Source organism: Pagrus pagrus, assembly GCF_965226575.1.
Source record: "Pagrus pagrus genome assembly, chromosome: 9".
Classification (NCBI taxonomy): Eukaryota; Metazoa; Chordata; class Actinopteri; order Spariformes; family Sparidae; genus Pagrus; species Pagrus pagrus.
In genome coordinates, this window is record NC_140193.1 from 9,460,665 (window position 1) to 9,475,714 (window position 15,050).

Sequence of the window (15,050 nt, forward strand, 5' to 3'; positions counted from 1 at the left end):
AGTTTGGGGTGTCCTTGGCTGTGACTGTTAACAAGTCCAACAGCTCAGCAGTCATGGCTGTACTCTGATCTCTCTATGAGGTTATACACTACAGGCTCATTCTGTGGGATGTAGGCTTTTGTAGGAGTACACAGACTATTAAACTCTGCTGGTGAGAGAGAGAGACAGAGAGAGAGAGAGAGAGAGAGAGAGAGAGGTAGAGCTGACATTACTCACACCTCATCCTACATCCTCTGACTTTTTCTCCCTTTTTTTTTGAGGACCCCCCTCTGACACCCACTCCGCCGACTGTGCAGCCAACCAACATGATGAATTTCAGGCGAGCTGCGCCACCTTGACGGCATTTAATCATTGAGAAAAGCCAGGAAACGTACTCATTCTTTATCCTCCTACACTCCCACCCCGCCTTCCTTCCCTCCGTCCCTCTGACTCTCATCTCTCCCTGCGGTCTCCGGTGCGTCTGTTTGCTGTACGGAGCGGCGGTGTGCATGTGTCGCGGAGCGGGGGGAGCGCTGCACTGTTCTGCGCACTGGTTCACCGAATAACGGCGCTCGGCAACCGGGGTGGTGGTGGAGGGGGAGAGTGGACCCGGACCAGGAGCAGGACCAGGAGAAGCACCGCGGCTCTCTACAGCCCGCTCTCCGGAAACATGTCCGAGTTGTTTCTACTCGCCTTCCTAGCCCTATTGTCGGGATTATTTCCGTGCGCCGAGCCCTCGAGAGTGTCGGACGAGGAGAAAGGTAAGGAAGAACCCGGGCCGTCGGGGATGCGCAGTCCGTGTGAAACTTGGCACCACAGGCCGTCGTAGTGCAGTCTAGTGTTGTCACCGGTGCCAAATGTTGTGCAGATGCTGGATCTAAAAAACCCCCTTTGCTTTCAATTCATGAACGATGGAGAGTTGATCATGTAAAAAAAAATGTGCTCGTCATTCATTCATTCATTTCCCTCCAGTGTGTTGGGGTGCCACGCTGGAAGTCTGCATCTTTTTCTCTTGTTGGAAAATGTTGCATTGTGCTGCGTCCCAGCTGGTAACACACACAAATGACGGTGCCACCTTTCATACTAACACGTTGAACTTGCCCTGCGCATTAAGCGGAGCTCTTTTTGCAGCGCTATCCTACAGTGCAGCAGGTGAAAATATCCCCGTGCCCAAAGTGTATGCCGTGTCTCCCCGAGCTGGAGCCTGGTGTCTCAGCCGGGAGGAGAGGATGCGGGGAATGATCGGATGGAGATGGAGACGGAGACGCAATTGATAGGACTAGTTCTGCACGATCAACCGTAGTGTACATCCACGGTGATGTGAGGGAAACTCGTGCCTGAGCTGCGTTTCGACTGTTGCACGTCTGAATGTGACAGCCGTCTGTCACAAAATTACAGCATGTCTGCATCCGTGCTGAGCGCTGTCCTCGCCATCAGCGGTGGTCCCTGTGGATGTAAAGATGAGGCTGAACTCACCTCTCCATCAGGCTGTTTGATTTGCAGAGTAGAGTTCAAGAACATTTACAGTTTGTGTTGCCTGTATCTTCAGCAACTGCATTCCCTGAAGGGCTACTCATTGAGTTTTAAGATCCTCACAGGAGGAACAATTCAGTATTACCACACTGAAAATCTGATTTTTTGCTTGATAAGTTAGTTATAACTCAACTTTTTTGTCCTGCCTTTCAATTATTCAGGGTTCCCACCTGAGTAGATGCATTCTAAATAACGGGCATTGGACATGTGCATGGTTTTCTTCCAAAAAAGCACAGAAAAGGTGTTTATCGCTGCCCTCGAGGTCACATTTTCCATCACTTCTCCCCTCTCCAGCATAGCAATCAGTGAGAGACTTGGCTCGCTGTGAGACCGTCCCAAATTTCACCAAATCGCCCCCCAACGCCGCGTGGAGAAACATCGACTTAGACTTTGCTGGGCGATCACAGTAGGCAAGAAAAACACTGTTTACCTCTCTGTGTGCATGAAATGAAAAGATGAATTTGGCTCCTGAACCCCCCGAGGACGCTCTGAGCGAGGGTGAAAGACGAGAACACACCCACCTGAAATTTTAAAAGGGCTGTTGGAGTTTTTTTGTGTTTGTCAGCATTGCAGCAGCGCTGAGCTCTATTAGTGTGGCATGAATCAAAGTGAAGAACTACACGCCTTTGGATTGCCTCGCCTGGGCTGCTTCAACAATACAGTTAAGCTGAGACACATTCAGAGTCACACACACACACACACACACACACACAGATCCGAAAGTGTAGTTGGGACCCGCGTCTTTGTCCGCAAGCAGACTCCATCCTTCTCCTCCGCACTACATCCAGAATAAATGAAAGCTCTTGTAGTTGTGTCTAAATGGACGGTAATGATAATAGTATTTCTTATTTCGTCCAACACCAAAGCTGGTTGTTAGCCTAATTAGTCAGAAATGAATTTGCTTTGTGGCGGCGTTGTTGCGTTGAATGCCAAGTAGTGAGCCCATGGTTTTTCCTCTACATGAATTTGAAGCCTTTCCAGAGCTCATTCATTCAAGTGCCTCCACTGTGTTCCACTCCTTATCATTTGTGTCCATCTAACATTGAGCGGGGCTGACCTGGCCGGCAGCACACTGCTGATGTGACAGAACGACATGGCTTGACAGTTTTAGACACACCGGGATGCTGCCTGCTTGTTATAATTTTAAAAAATAAATAAATAAAAGATCCCAAACACTCTTGATCTCAGTCGGTGACCTCAGCACCAGATAAGCATCGCCCGGCACAAACAGCTCAAGGTTGTTTGAAATGTATACCCCATTTAAAAAAGATGATAGTACAGAGGAAGACACAGATAGGTCCACGCACTAATGCAGGGAAGGCTGCCTTTAGGAGCTAATTAGGTGAGATAGGGAGATAGTATCGCAGGAGTGCATGTGATTGGCCGTGTGTGTTAGTGTGTGCATGTGTGCAATGGCCAGCACAAAGTAAAGATGATGGAGGAGTCAGACAGTGTCTGTGTGCAGTTTGTTGACCAGTGATTAGCATGAAAGTTAACAAAATCAGTTACCAGCTGTTAAGGATGGTGTGGTAATGTCAAAAAAGTACATATTTGGGATCAGCTGACAATACTACGAATGAGGAGGGCTGCACATAACAGTTATTTCATCATCAGTTAATCTGCTGGGGGGGTTTTTTAAACAATGAATTCACTACTCTCTAAAATGTCAAATAAATTTGAAAAAAGCTCTCCTAGAACCCAAAGTGACCTCTTCAAATTGCTTCTATTGTCCAACTAATAGAACAAAATCCAAAGACTCTTCATTTAATATCATGAATGACAATGAAAAGCAGCAAATGATCACATTTAAGAAGCTGGCAGCAGCAAATGTTTGACATTTCTGCTTGAAAATTGAATGACACAATCCATCTACTTGGCAGTATCTTTTTCTTTTTATCAACTTATTGATTAATTCACTAAAAGTTGCAGCTCTACAAATGACACACAACAGTCGGACTTAAGCAAAACAGAATGTGTTCAGGATCAAATAATCTGAGTAATACGGAGAACAATGTTGTACATAATAGGGTTGTCATGATACTGGAATTTCCAACTTCTATACAATATCTCGAAAAAATACTGATATTCGATAGTAACAAGGCTTGTGTACTGTTTGTTCAGCACAACAGCATCTAAGTTCATTTATTTCTGGAGGAGGTGGGACTCTGTAGGCACTATAGAGGTGCATGTGTCAACTCGCTGTCGGAGTAGAGAGCGAAGTAAACCCAGCCAGTACTGGAATCGATATTTCGATACTTTTGACTTATAAATCGCACAAAGCACAAAGGCTGAGTTGGCTTTTACAACCCAATCAGCAGAATAAATGTTGGTAATGCACGTCCCTGCAAACCAACATTTCATTCTGGTGACTAAGTTGACTTCTCATATCCAAAAGACCTAAAAGACGGGGCACTCTACTAATGTAGTGTAAGCCAACCTGTAAACAGCAGTTGTGTAATGCCTTCAGTGGCTCTCTATAAAGTCTGAAAAAAATTTGCCTCATGATGTCACCATCTCTGCTGGAGTCTGAGTCTTAACATTTCTCAGATACCCTGCATTGTAGGATTCAGTGCTTTTGGAACTTGAACTTGATCCATACCAGGGCCTAGAAGTCAAGATATAAGTCTGTGCTGCTTCGATTTTGACCAGTCCTTTGAAATTGTGTCTCTTGTGAGTCCTCTAACTTTTATGGAAGTGCAACACTACTGGAGTACCACTTACACTCAGCCAGTTGCTTGGGAAAACGCCTGGGAGAGGAAGAAGAGAGCCTCAGGATAAACTTTAGGCTGTAGCATTTATTGTCTTCAGTGTACAACTTTAGCAGATAAATATATGTAATTAGGAAGTATGTACACTTAATGTTATGAGTGTTAGCAGAAGATGTGTGTGTGTAAAGAAAGTATTTGGCACGTCAAGGAAAGGAAAAACTGTCCCTAAAACTACCAACACGACTACTTCTAACCTAATTTTGACTGTTGCAATGGTAATTTCTTTTGGCTAAAGCTCTTTGTCATGTGTCACGATCGCATCAAATATTCACTCCTTAACTTTTAGAGTTGAAATTGGCCTAATTCCATTGAATCACTTTTTAATCAAACCCAGACTCTTGGCACGGGGCACCATGCAACAATTCAGGGATTTGGGCATTAATAATCTCTGACATGTGCACAATGACTATCTATAACTCTGCTTCCTTAGTGCTGCTGAGTTAAATAAATGTTCACTCTACTTAATGTCACCATTGTATCCTTACTGATTTAATAGATGGCTTGCAAGCAGGAAATTGGTTAGTAAATTGCAGTTGGACATGATAAATTGCAACAAAATGGAGATTATGTAAATCGCCCGCCTTTAGCTACACAAAACCAAATATTCATACTGTTTGTGACAGCCCTGAGGCCTTTCTATAACACTCGGTTGGTGTTATATGATCAGAACAGCAGGGCAGTGACTAAAGGTTGACCTTCAAAGGCCGGACCGGATTCTGTTTTCATAGCTGCTTTACGTCTTTTTTCTGGAAGGCATTAACACAGAATGAGCCCTCCAGCTGCGAGGCCTCCTTTGTAGCTCGATTTTCGGTCCGCATCCTGTTCAAAAGTGTTCACCTCAGCAATAAGTGATCCTCAGGACGGAACGTGGCCGGCTAGTCTGTCTTCACCCGGTGATGGGAGAAACCACATGTGGTTTCCAGTCGAAGCCGGTTTGGAACGAGTAAATAAAGTGAAGGCAGGGGACGGGGATGAAGGGACGGGGTGGTCTGAAGAGAGGAGGTGATGCAGCAGTCAGCAATGTGTTTCTCCTTGTGCAAGTGGAAGTCAGCGGCTGGAAACTTGTGGAGCGGGCACTGGCTGGTGTTGTTATTGGCATTCAAGTCCCGTGCTCTGCACTTCAGGTGCTTTTTATTGACTATTGCTTCACAAGTTTGTTTTGGCTGGAAAACCAGACGAGTCGTCAGAACAGCCTGTCAGCTGGTAACATGCTGAGAAGGTCAGCTTCGGTTGGTACATTAGCAGATTATGCACTTCTACAGAACCTCAATGTTTAGTTTTCTTTCCCCCAAAAGTACTTCAAACATCATTACTGGTTTTCTAGGGTTTATCTGAGCGAAGTGCTTAGACAGCATTTTTGCAGGATTGCATTCAGTCTTTTACGAGCTATGAAAAGACATTAAAACAGCTGACACATCTATCCGGTGATGTCAGCTAAGTGTTGCTGTCATTGAGCTCTTACATCTATCTCAGGGCAGAGGTGAAGTATGGCCTCAAGCTACAAGAGGCAGCAGTGAACCAGCCCACACAAGTCTCATTACGCTGTACAGTTTGATGGTGGGGCCGGGCCGACTCCTGGAGAACAAAGTTATTGAATGAAGCCATCGGATTTTGATTGCGTCACCTTTAATATCACCTCTCACAGCCTTAATGGGTTACAATTGAATCAGTAATGGATTGGCTCGCCTTGCAAAAGCCATTGGCTGTAAATTGACTTGTGGAATTGATTACCGATGGATGGAGGAGCTACATGTTTGACCCACATGATATGTTTGTGTTGCTATTCTGGGCAGACTTAATTATGTGGCGTGCTTGACGTTTCATATTAGATTTTCCTGAAATGTAGCATAATCAAAAAATGTGAGTAACGAATCAATAAGTCTTTCTTCAGAGGAGCCCCATCTTGCAGGGGAATAATCTAAAAGCTGGGCTGTGCCGTGTACTGAAATGGCTTCTTGATAAAGAAGTGTGGATAAATTATTAATGGAGGAAAGCATAACTGTTTTATTGCCAAATATGCTAATGAAAATGGGGCTCATAAGGGCAGTGGTGGGATAAACCGTTCTCTCTCTCTCCAGTCAGGTTGAGTATGAGGTCATTAGCGGGTGATGGATAAGATAGAAGGCGTCATAAAAAGAAATGTAAGGGTGATGTAATGTGCCTTGTCAAAAGGGAAAAACCCATGCATATGCACAAGCAGGACCATCTGCTCAAACAAAAATTCAACAGAACAACTTATGAAATAGTCTTGTACTCAGGGGCGAACATCAGATATCATCTTTAGTGGCGACATGCATTTTCTCAAGAGCAACACCAAAAGACAGGTCCAGATTCTCACATCCATACTGTACTTGTATCATGCCCCACTGCTTAGGCTGTCATAGGCTACGTACTGTGCTAACATGGCTACAAATCGCATCACCTTCACATTACATGTTTATTATCTGACTTTCATATCTGATGGTGGAGGGAACAATGGTGGAGTTAGAGGGGACAAGGCTGCCAAGCCAGTGACCGGGGTTCAAGTCTGGGTTTCAACATTTGTAAGCGTGACACCACTGGATATTTTTAAGGAAACATTGGGACAGTTGCCAGCTTTGTTTGTGGCGACAAAATGGGGCGTTTTTAACGAGGCCTCGAGACATCTCCAGCTGTGTTTGTGGTTACCAAAAAAGGTATTTTAAGCCAAGACATTATTTTCTCCTAACCTTAACCAAGTGGTTCTGTGCCTAAACCCTGCATTCTGACAAGAGAACAATTGAAAATTGAACCTAAAGTTGCAAGATAAAGAAACTTAAAGTTTAAACTTACCTGTGGGCTTACAGAAACATACTTTTTCCAACATTATTTTTGGGCGATTGGCTTAAATTTCTGCCTGTATATCTTCTATGCGCAGTGGTGTAGTGAGAATTACTATGGACTGCCTGGATAGTAAAGGTTAAAGTTGGTATGCTGCTGGGTTCTGAGAAGTGATACGTGAGTTGGGAAAAAAACCTTTCTGGAAGGGTCTCAAAAGGGGGAAAGTGTCTGCATCTCAGGCTAAGAGTCTGTCTGCCAGTTTGAAAGGGTGACCTGTTAGGTGGATGGAGGTAGCACCCTGAGGAGATGCTTCCTGCATTACGTTGTGTGCTCAGCATGTGTCAAAGTCAATGCGGCAGCAGCTGATTCTTGTGGATCGCTTTTGCTCTCACCTAGAACTGCGACTATTAAATTAATTGCCAACCACTTTGAGAATCAATGAATTGGTTTGAGTAATTTTTTAAAGAAAACAAAAAAAAAACCTCTGATTTTCTGATTCCAGCATCTTTAATGTGAACAATTTCTGGTTTCTTTACTCCTACATGACAGTAAACTGAATATCTTTGGACATTGTGGACAAAACATGACATTTGAGGACATTATCTTGGGCTCTGAGTGACACTGATTGACATTTCTCACCATTTTCTGACATTTTATCAAATAACTGTTCTTTATTAGTTCCTCCATTCTGTCGAGGCGGGCCCAGAGGAACTGCAGCTGTAGCCTGTGATTTGTTTATTAGCTTTCGACCAGTTAGTAAAGTATCCACTGTGGAGTACGCCTCAAACATTCACTTGAATTCAATTGTAAGGTTGCAGGGACCTCTCCTGCAGAGGTTGTGTTACCATGGGAATAGTTGGTGTATAGCACTGTTCAAATATATATATATATATAGAGAGAGAGAGAGGGAGCTGGAGCATAACTTCAGTATTTTATGGGTTAACCTCATGCAAGTCTGTTTTTTAATCACTGGCATCTGTTGTCTATCTTTGCAAGAAGGACAGAGCTCCTCTGATTGATTAGCTGAGTGGTTGGCATGCAGTTGGCTGACCTAAATCGTTTTCGCGGAGGTGTTTTTCTATTGTTTTCTACTTCATCGGAGTTTCCAGACTGACAGGATGACACAGACGCAGACACAGAAGCTATATTAGCGTTATGAGCTGTCAAAGTTAACACGATGAATCATGCTGTTAAATTAAAAAGTGTTCGAGGCCTTTTCTTTTCTACATGTGAGGTGGTGAAGAGGCAGCCGTCTTCGGTGGGAGCAATTCACCCCACACCGAGAGTTTGCTCATTGTTGTTTGAAGTAGAAGCCATTAAAGTTCTTGGCACACTCAAGTCCAAATATTAAACTGGCAATATGGAGATTCTCTGGTTAATGTACGAGCATGTGTGAGCCGAGTCTATGGCCCAGCCCCAACAACAAGCATCTCGCTGATTAATACTTTAAGATTTGATTCATCACTTCGTGTGGGCAGAGAGCGTTTCCTGCTTGTGTCGAGACCAGACATAGCAGGATTTAATTTAGGTGAAAATATCAGAGATGGATGCTCTGCTGTGTTGAAGCACTATTTTTTTGATTTACCGTTTTCATCTCATTGAAGTTTAGCAGAGGAAAAAGAATCTTGCCTCGTAAGAGTTTAAAACCTTGAATATGGATCGACTGATATGGCTTTTCAGGGCTGATACTGATACCGGCCGTTAGAAATAAAGAATTTGTTTATATCTGGCGGACCCTGCCACCTTTCTAGCTTCAGACAGTGTTCTGGGGACTTTATTCTCCTCTGAGAACAGTTATGGAAAAAATATATATGTCTGAGTTTGTATTATTACCTCATTAATATTAATATATACATTAAATATATACATATACATTAAATATTAAAATTCTGAGTTTAATTTTTTTATCCAAAACTACATAGCGCCCCTTTAAGTACAATTTTGAGGTGCGTGAGTATTGACATTTTCTGCTTCTTTATACGTCCGCGGCATTTATTTGATAAATGTAGTTAAAAGTCACTTTGCCGATTCATATTATTCAGTGTTTACAGGTGGTTAATTGCGACATATAACCAATCAGATATTAATGTGGATGAGACATTTTGTGAGATAATGCAGCATCAGAGCCAAATTAGCACATTTGTAAATTAGTTAATTTTATCAGCAATCTGACAGAGAAATCACAAAGACCGGATATTGTAAAAATGCTGGATATCGGCCTTGATAATTGGCCTAGCCGATAATTGGTTGATCCCTAACTTTGATATAATACTAGTATAAAAAACCTGATACTGGATACCTCTTTCAAAGCCAAGGACAAAAAATTCTGGGCACACAAAATATGATATTTGTTTTCTTTTTTTTAATTAAAAACCTGCACACAGTACTGCCCCAGAAAAAGTCAGTGAACACACTTCTGTGCAGCCTTCAGATTAAAATCTGACTGTAGACCTGTTTCTTCTCATAGCTTCAGTACTTTCACTACTATTAAATGTGGATATTGTATTGTTTGAAACGCATGGCTAATAGCAAGTATATTTTTGACAGCCTTATTGTCTACAATAGTTTTAAAATGGTGAATTATTGGGTGACCAAACTGTGGACAAAGACAAACTGGTTATGCAGGCTGACCATGACCAACGTGTAGGTCAGAAGTGCTGGTGTCGAGCCCCGAGTGACAACGATGGTGGCCAGAGGACCAGAGTGAGGGCTGCTGAAGCCTGGCTGGGGACTCTCTCTCCCAGCTGCCACCTGGCACAGACCGAGGGCTCAGGGCCCCATCATGCAGACTTGGCCCAGAAAACCAGAACAGGGGAGGGATTCATCCATCCCCCAACAAGCTTCATTCAGCAGACAAACCTAAGGCCCGTTGGTGATGCCGCGCTGCGTCCTTTTTTAAAAAGAGAAATTGGTGCACTTAAGCAATTAAGGAATATTGAGCCATTGATGTGTTTCATTTTAATGCACAACTCTGTAATAATCCATAATTTTTACCGTATGGATTTAAACATTAAAACGTTATGCAGGAACAGCTTAACACAGAAGTGAAGATATTTTATTTTTTTTGCCTGATTTGTTTTTCAGTCATTCTCACAAGCCATTGCCTTTAAAGAGCTGCAGTATATTTCAGCCATTAACCAGAAGATGAATACACGGACTGAGATGATCTTTAGTGGAGATGCAAGGCTGTTTATAGTATTTACATAAGGCACACAGCTGTAAGGGTTTCTCAGTTACCAAGATACCAAGTAAAAACTTTCTCTCACACAGGCTGCAAATGTGCAGACACAGACAACAACAACAACAACACATGCACATGAGCAAAATAAGCTGTTCTGAAATGAACGTCTGCGCCCTGTCTGTGTTGTGGCTGTTGTCCCTGGCACAGCTCCCTGACAGTCCGGTCCAGTTAGATGAGAAGATAGAAAGGGGAAATTACTGGCATCGTTTTCATGCCTGTGTGCAAAGCAACGAGTGGCTATCCTCAAATGTGCAGTCACTTTTTTGTCAACTGCTCTGAATTTCTGGGCTGCACCGAGAATTTCAACCAGTCTGATTCTTTCAAAATCAGTTTTGAAGAGCCAATCTATGTCCAAGTCCGGCAGTGCACTAAAAGAGGTTTTTGGGCCTAAAATATTTGTGAGATGGCCACTAAAGATGAATAATTTAATGCACTTTCGTGCCATAGTGCATGAATTGAAAATCGAAGATATAACCGCACTGCTGCCCCTACTTACACCTGCAGCAGGCTCACAATTCACTCTCAACAGCTGTGATACTGTTGGCCCACGAGGATTGAGTTCAGTCTTGTGGCAGCACTATCACTGAGTTACTTTGTGTTAAAATTAGATTGCCAAGTACATCACCACCAGCTGTCATCAATCTGATTCAGTATGATTCCCTAACATGCTTCCGAGCTGCTATTGATCTCTGGTCCCCACCACCCTCCCCCCCTCACACAGTGTTGGATTGGGAGTCCTATTAACTGCGTTCCCATCAATCACAGTTCACCCATGTTTGTTTGTAGAAGTCTTTGATACGATTAGAGCGGTGCTCTCGCACTCACACGCTACGTGGTTTCTTCTCTGCCGTTCCATTTCTCGTGTCTGCTGATTTGAAATGCGTGCAGTCGCTCCCCTCCTGCTTTAGTGATGTGCCTCAGTGCGCCGTAGCCGAGACCAGAGATTAAGCACTTGGGCCTCAAACATGTCCGCTGTCACAGGTATCTCTCACTACTCAATGCCTGATAAGGGCCAGTTGTTCCTGAAACAGCCCTTGCCAAGAAGAAAACCCTAGAGAAATAAAACCCCCTCTGGACACAGGGATTTAATATGTTTCTCGTAGAGAGAACATTCCTATGATTGCTTTTGTGGCCTTAGACACGTCAACAATTGGAGAGTATTGGCCACTTTTCTTTTTTTCTTTCTTTGAAGAATGATTGGATTTTTTTTTCTATTTAATTTTGATTTTGCCTACTTTTACATACACGTACTTATGATTGCCATACCTGATTCATTCCTGTCGACTGTGAGTTGAAAACTTTCCTGAGATCATTTAAGGCTAAAGAAGCAAACACAAGAAAAATAAGTATTTAAAGTTTTCAAGGTCCAGTTTGTAAGAACGTTAAATTTCGAACCTCATTTCAAACTCTTCAGATACCGAGGCTTTGTAGGTCGTGTCGAGCTCCAGCAAAATCAGCAGGTTTTTTGAGCCAAAACATGATGTTTTCCTAACCCTAACCTAGCCTAACCCAGAGCTTAAACGCTGCATGTCACAACATAAAATTAAAAATTTAACATAAAGAGATGTAAAGTTTCAACATATCTGCCAACATTTATTTTTGCGGTTGGGTTGGAAGATTCGCAGTGAGCGGGTTGGCGTATTGACGATGATGTTGCAGGGAGTGTAGCTGCTTTGTCGTTACTTTCCACGGTTTCATTGCAATTGCGTATATGTCTTAATACAAGTACTGATATCAATGCAAAAGTTCATATGTGTAAATAATAGACATGCTGACTTTATAACCACATAGTGCCACCATAACGTCTGTTGCTTTATGATTATATCATATATTGAGCTTTTAGAGTGGATATTTACTTGCATCACTGCTTTTTTTTATTTTTTCTTATAGATTTTTATCAATAATCTGTCAATCTGGTCCCGACATTTCATACTATGTGATGTTAAATGCTTCACAAAGTGGTGTCTAATGGGTTTTATCGTTTCAACGTTCATAAAACAGCTTTGCAGACAGCCCAGCATTCATGTTTTCTTTCAGTATAACAGACTGTACCAGCATGCATTGAGCAGAAGACAGGGAAACACATGGAGATAGTTCCGGTCTGTCTCAGGCTAACACGCAGACAATCACATTCACACACTCATTCACACCTAGGGGCAAATTTGGGTCCCCACTTTGCCAGGCTTGATAATATTTCGATTTGGCAGGAAACCCGAAACCCATTGAAAATATGAAAAGCATTCAAACTTCACACAAAACAGACTGGAGCCTTCTCCTCTGCGAGACGACAGCGCTAGCCATTCAGTCACTCGGTCGGGTTAGCATTTAGAAATCTGTCTGAAATGTTTTGTGTGCGTTGAGCCAAGTAAGGCGAAACTCCAGTGAGAAGAGACCCAAAATAAATGTGTCTGAAAAATATGTCCACAAACATCTGTGTGTGTCATTTAGGTATGCATGAGTGCAGATACGTGTGTGAAAATCTGTTGTTTGAAGTGAGGAATGTGGAAGTAATTAGGTGTAAACTGAACCTCATGCAGTAGGAGGTGGCCCAATCAATGGCACACAATTATCAAGTAAAGGTCACACCAGGATAGTGTTCAGGTATTGGAAACGCATTAGCCCACAGTCACAGTCATCATGAGATGATGGCCAAAAATGTGGAGTAAATACCCGAGGTCGTGACGAGATTTAATAAACCCCAGCTTTGTTATAGAGAGGAGGTTGTTGGCTGGGGACATCTTCATGACGCCCCTGTACTTGTTGTTTTATATCAGATGATTGGTGTGCTTTGGTGTTTTATTTCTGTCACATTGTAAGTGTGTTGTGTAAAGTTGCATCATGCCCCAAGTGCCAAAAGTATTCTGTAAGTAGAAGGATTTGAAGTTTGTCAGAAGAGGTGATTTCTTTCTGGCAATCTGCACGTTACTCTTAAGATTAGGGAACACATAATACCCATTAACTAGTTTCATATTAGCCTATTAGTAGCATATTTGCGCTTTATTAGTAATTATAAAGCACTTATTAATACCTTATTCTGCATTACCATGTTCCACAACTCCTAGGCTATTAACCAAGAGTTTTCCCTTAATTACCTCCTAATTTGCTGCTTATTGATTATATAAGGTGGTAGTTTATTTATAAGGTCATGTGCCACAAGACTAATCATTCTCCTGTAATAACACTTCATAAACAGTCTGCAAAACTACAAGTGTTAGTAGTGTCCAAATAACTTTGAATTAAGTCTTTCTAACTCAGAATATTTTCCCCATTCTAAAGTGGGGGTTATTAAAGGGAGATTCCAGCAATTTTAAACCAGGGCCCTATATATTGGGTTTGTAATTGTTTAATATTTACCTCGCTCTGAAAGCTCGCGAGGTGAGTATTTGCCGTAGTTGCCTCATCGAGATTGTTGAACTCGGTTAAATATTCAGCCGTGGTTTTGGAATTAAATTCTCGCTGGCAGTTCCTCTACGTAAATGCCAAACTACTCTCTCCAACTCTGACTCATGTCACATTTCAACAAGATTTGTCCTTGAATGAGACAGATAACAAAAAGGTCAACCTCCATGGGAATCATTTCCGTAATGTTGTCAAACACTTAACGACCTCAGCCAGTCGGTTGCAAAAACAAGCACTTTTGGTTGATGTAACTTTGACAGTCACAGTTGCCCCAAAGGATTACATTGCAGCTATTGCATCCAGCTGCCAGCTGAATCGATCTACAGCACTGATACCAAAACTTGTGGCAAGTATGAATCATTTACAAACCAGCACATGTAAATATAAGACCCAGGTTTAGAGGGTCCAATTTGTAAGAAAGTTGATTTTTGAGTCTCATTGCCAACTCGTATAATGCTAACACTGGATTGTCGGTAGGGTTCGCCGCCATCTCAAAGCGCCAGTATATGATGCTTTGGAAATGAGACACAAAAATTAACTTTCTTACAAATTGGACCCTTTAAAAATACCTGAATCCCCCTTTAAGTTTCAAATTACTTGAGAAACTATCAGTTACAATTAGTAATGTTTATTAAGGCATATCTCTGTTTATGGTCTGGTAGTTGTAGAATACGGGCATGCAGAATAATAAGAGCCATTATGCCATACTAATAAGCAACTAATTAATATGTGTTCCCTTATCTTAAGTGCTGCCAAGCATACAAACACATTGAAATTAAATTATTTGTACCATTTTATAACTGAGGAACACACTGTACCTGTCGATGCTTCCTTACGTTCGTGAGCCTTTTCAAAGGAAGCAAAAGACATACATGTAGGTAAGCATGGCAGTCATCTATCCACTCAGTCATGCCTGCAATTATGCGTGAGTGTTTCTATTTTCTAACATGCTCTGCGTGTATGTACTGTACGCAATTGTATGTACTGAATAGTGAGCAAACAAAATAATGACTTTGACTTATTGTATCTTATCCAATCAGTACACTTTCTCCTTTTATCTGTCTGTTCTCTCTTTAATGTTCTGCTCCTCTTTTCATCCCTGTACAAGCAATTAATAGCCCTTAGTGGATAAAAATCAGAGGCGTAATTCTAGGAAAGAAAGTTTTACAGTTTGATGGGGCCAGCTGAACAGAAGGCAGCACAGACAGCACTAGTAAAGTTGTTTTAGGGACAAAGGAAAGTGATGGAACAAGTGCATCTCGGGAAATGTTTCATCACCGTCAAGCGACGGAAAGCCTTCATGGTCCATTTCTCCATGCCGGGGAGACATT

The 15,050-nt window shown here is 42.2% G+C and overlaps 1 protein-coding gene across 4 annotated transcripts in view; it reads left to right on the forward strand.

Annotated features, from left to right (window-relative positions):
• The first annotated feature begins 367 nt into the window (after positions 1 to 367).
• Positions 368 to 15,050, forward strand: part of lrp1bb (low density lipoprotein receptor-related protein 1Bb) — a 285,606-nt gene continuing 270,923 nt past the window's right edge. For 3 of the 4 annotated variants that reach the window (XM_084361717.1, XM_084361720.1, XM_084361718.1), the window contains exon 1: positions 368 to 740. In XM_084361717.1, the coding sequence (XP_084217843.1) occupies positions 650 to 740 (91 nt within the window). In that variant the 5' untranslated portion in view covers positions 368 to 649. The remainder of the gene's footprint in view (positions 741 to 15,050) is intronic. The other variant, XM_084361719.1, reaches the window with a different exon arrangement.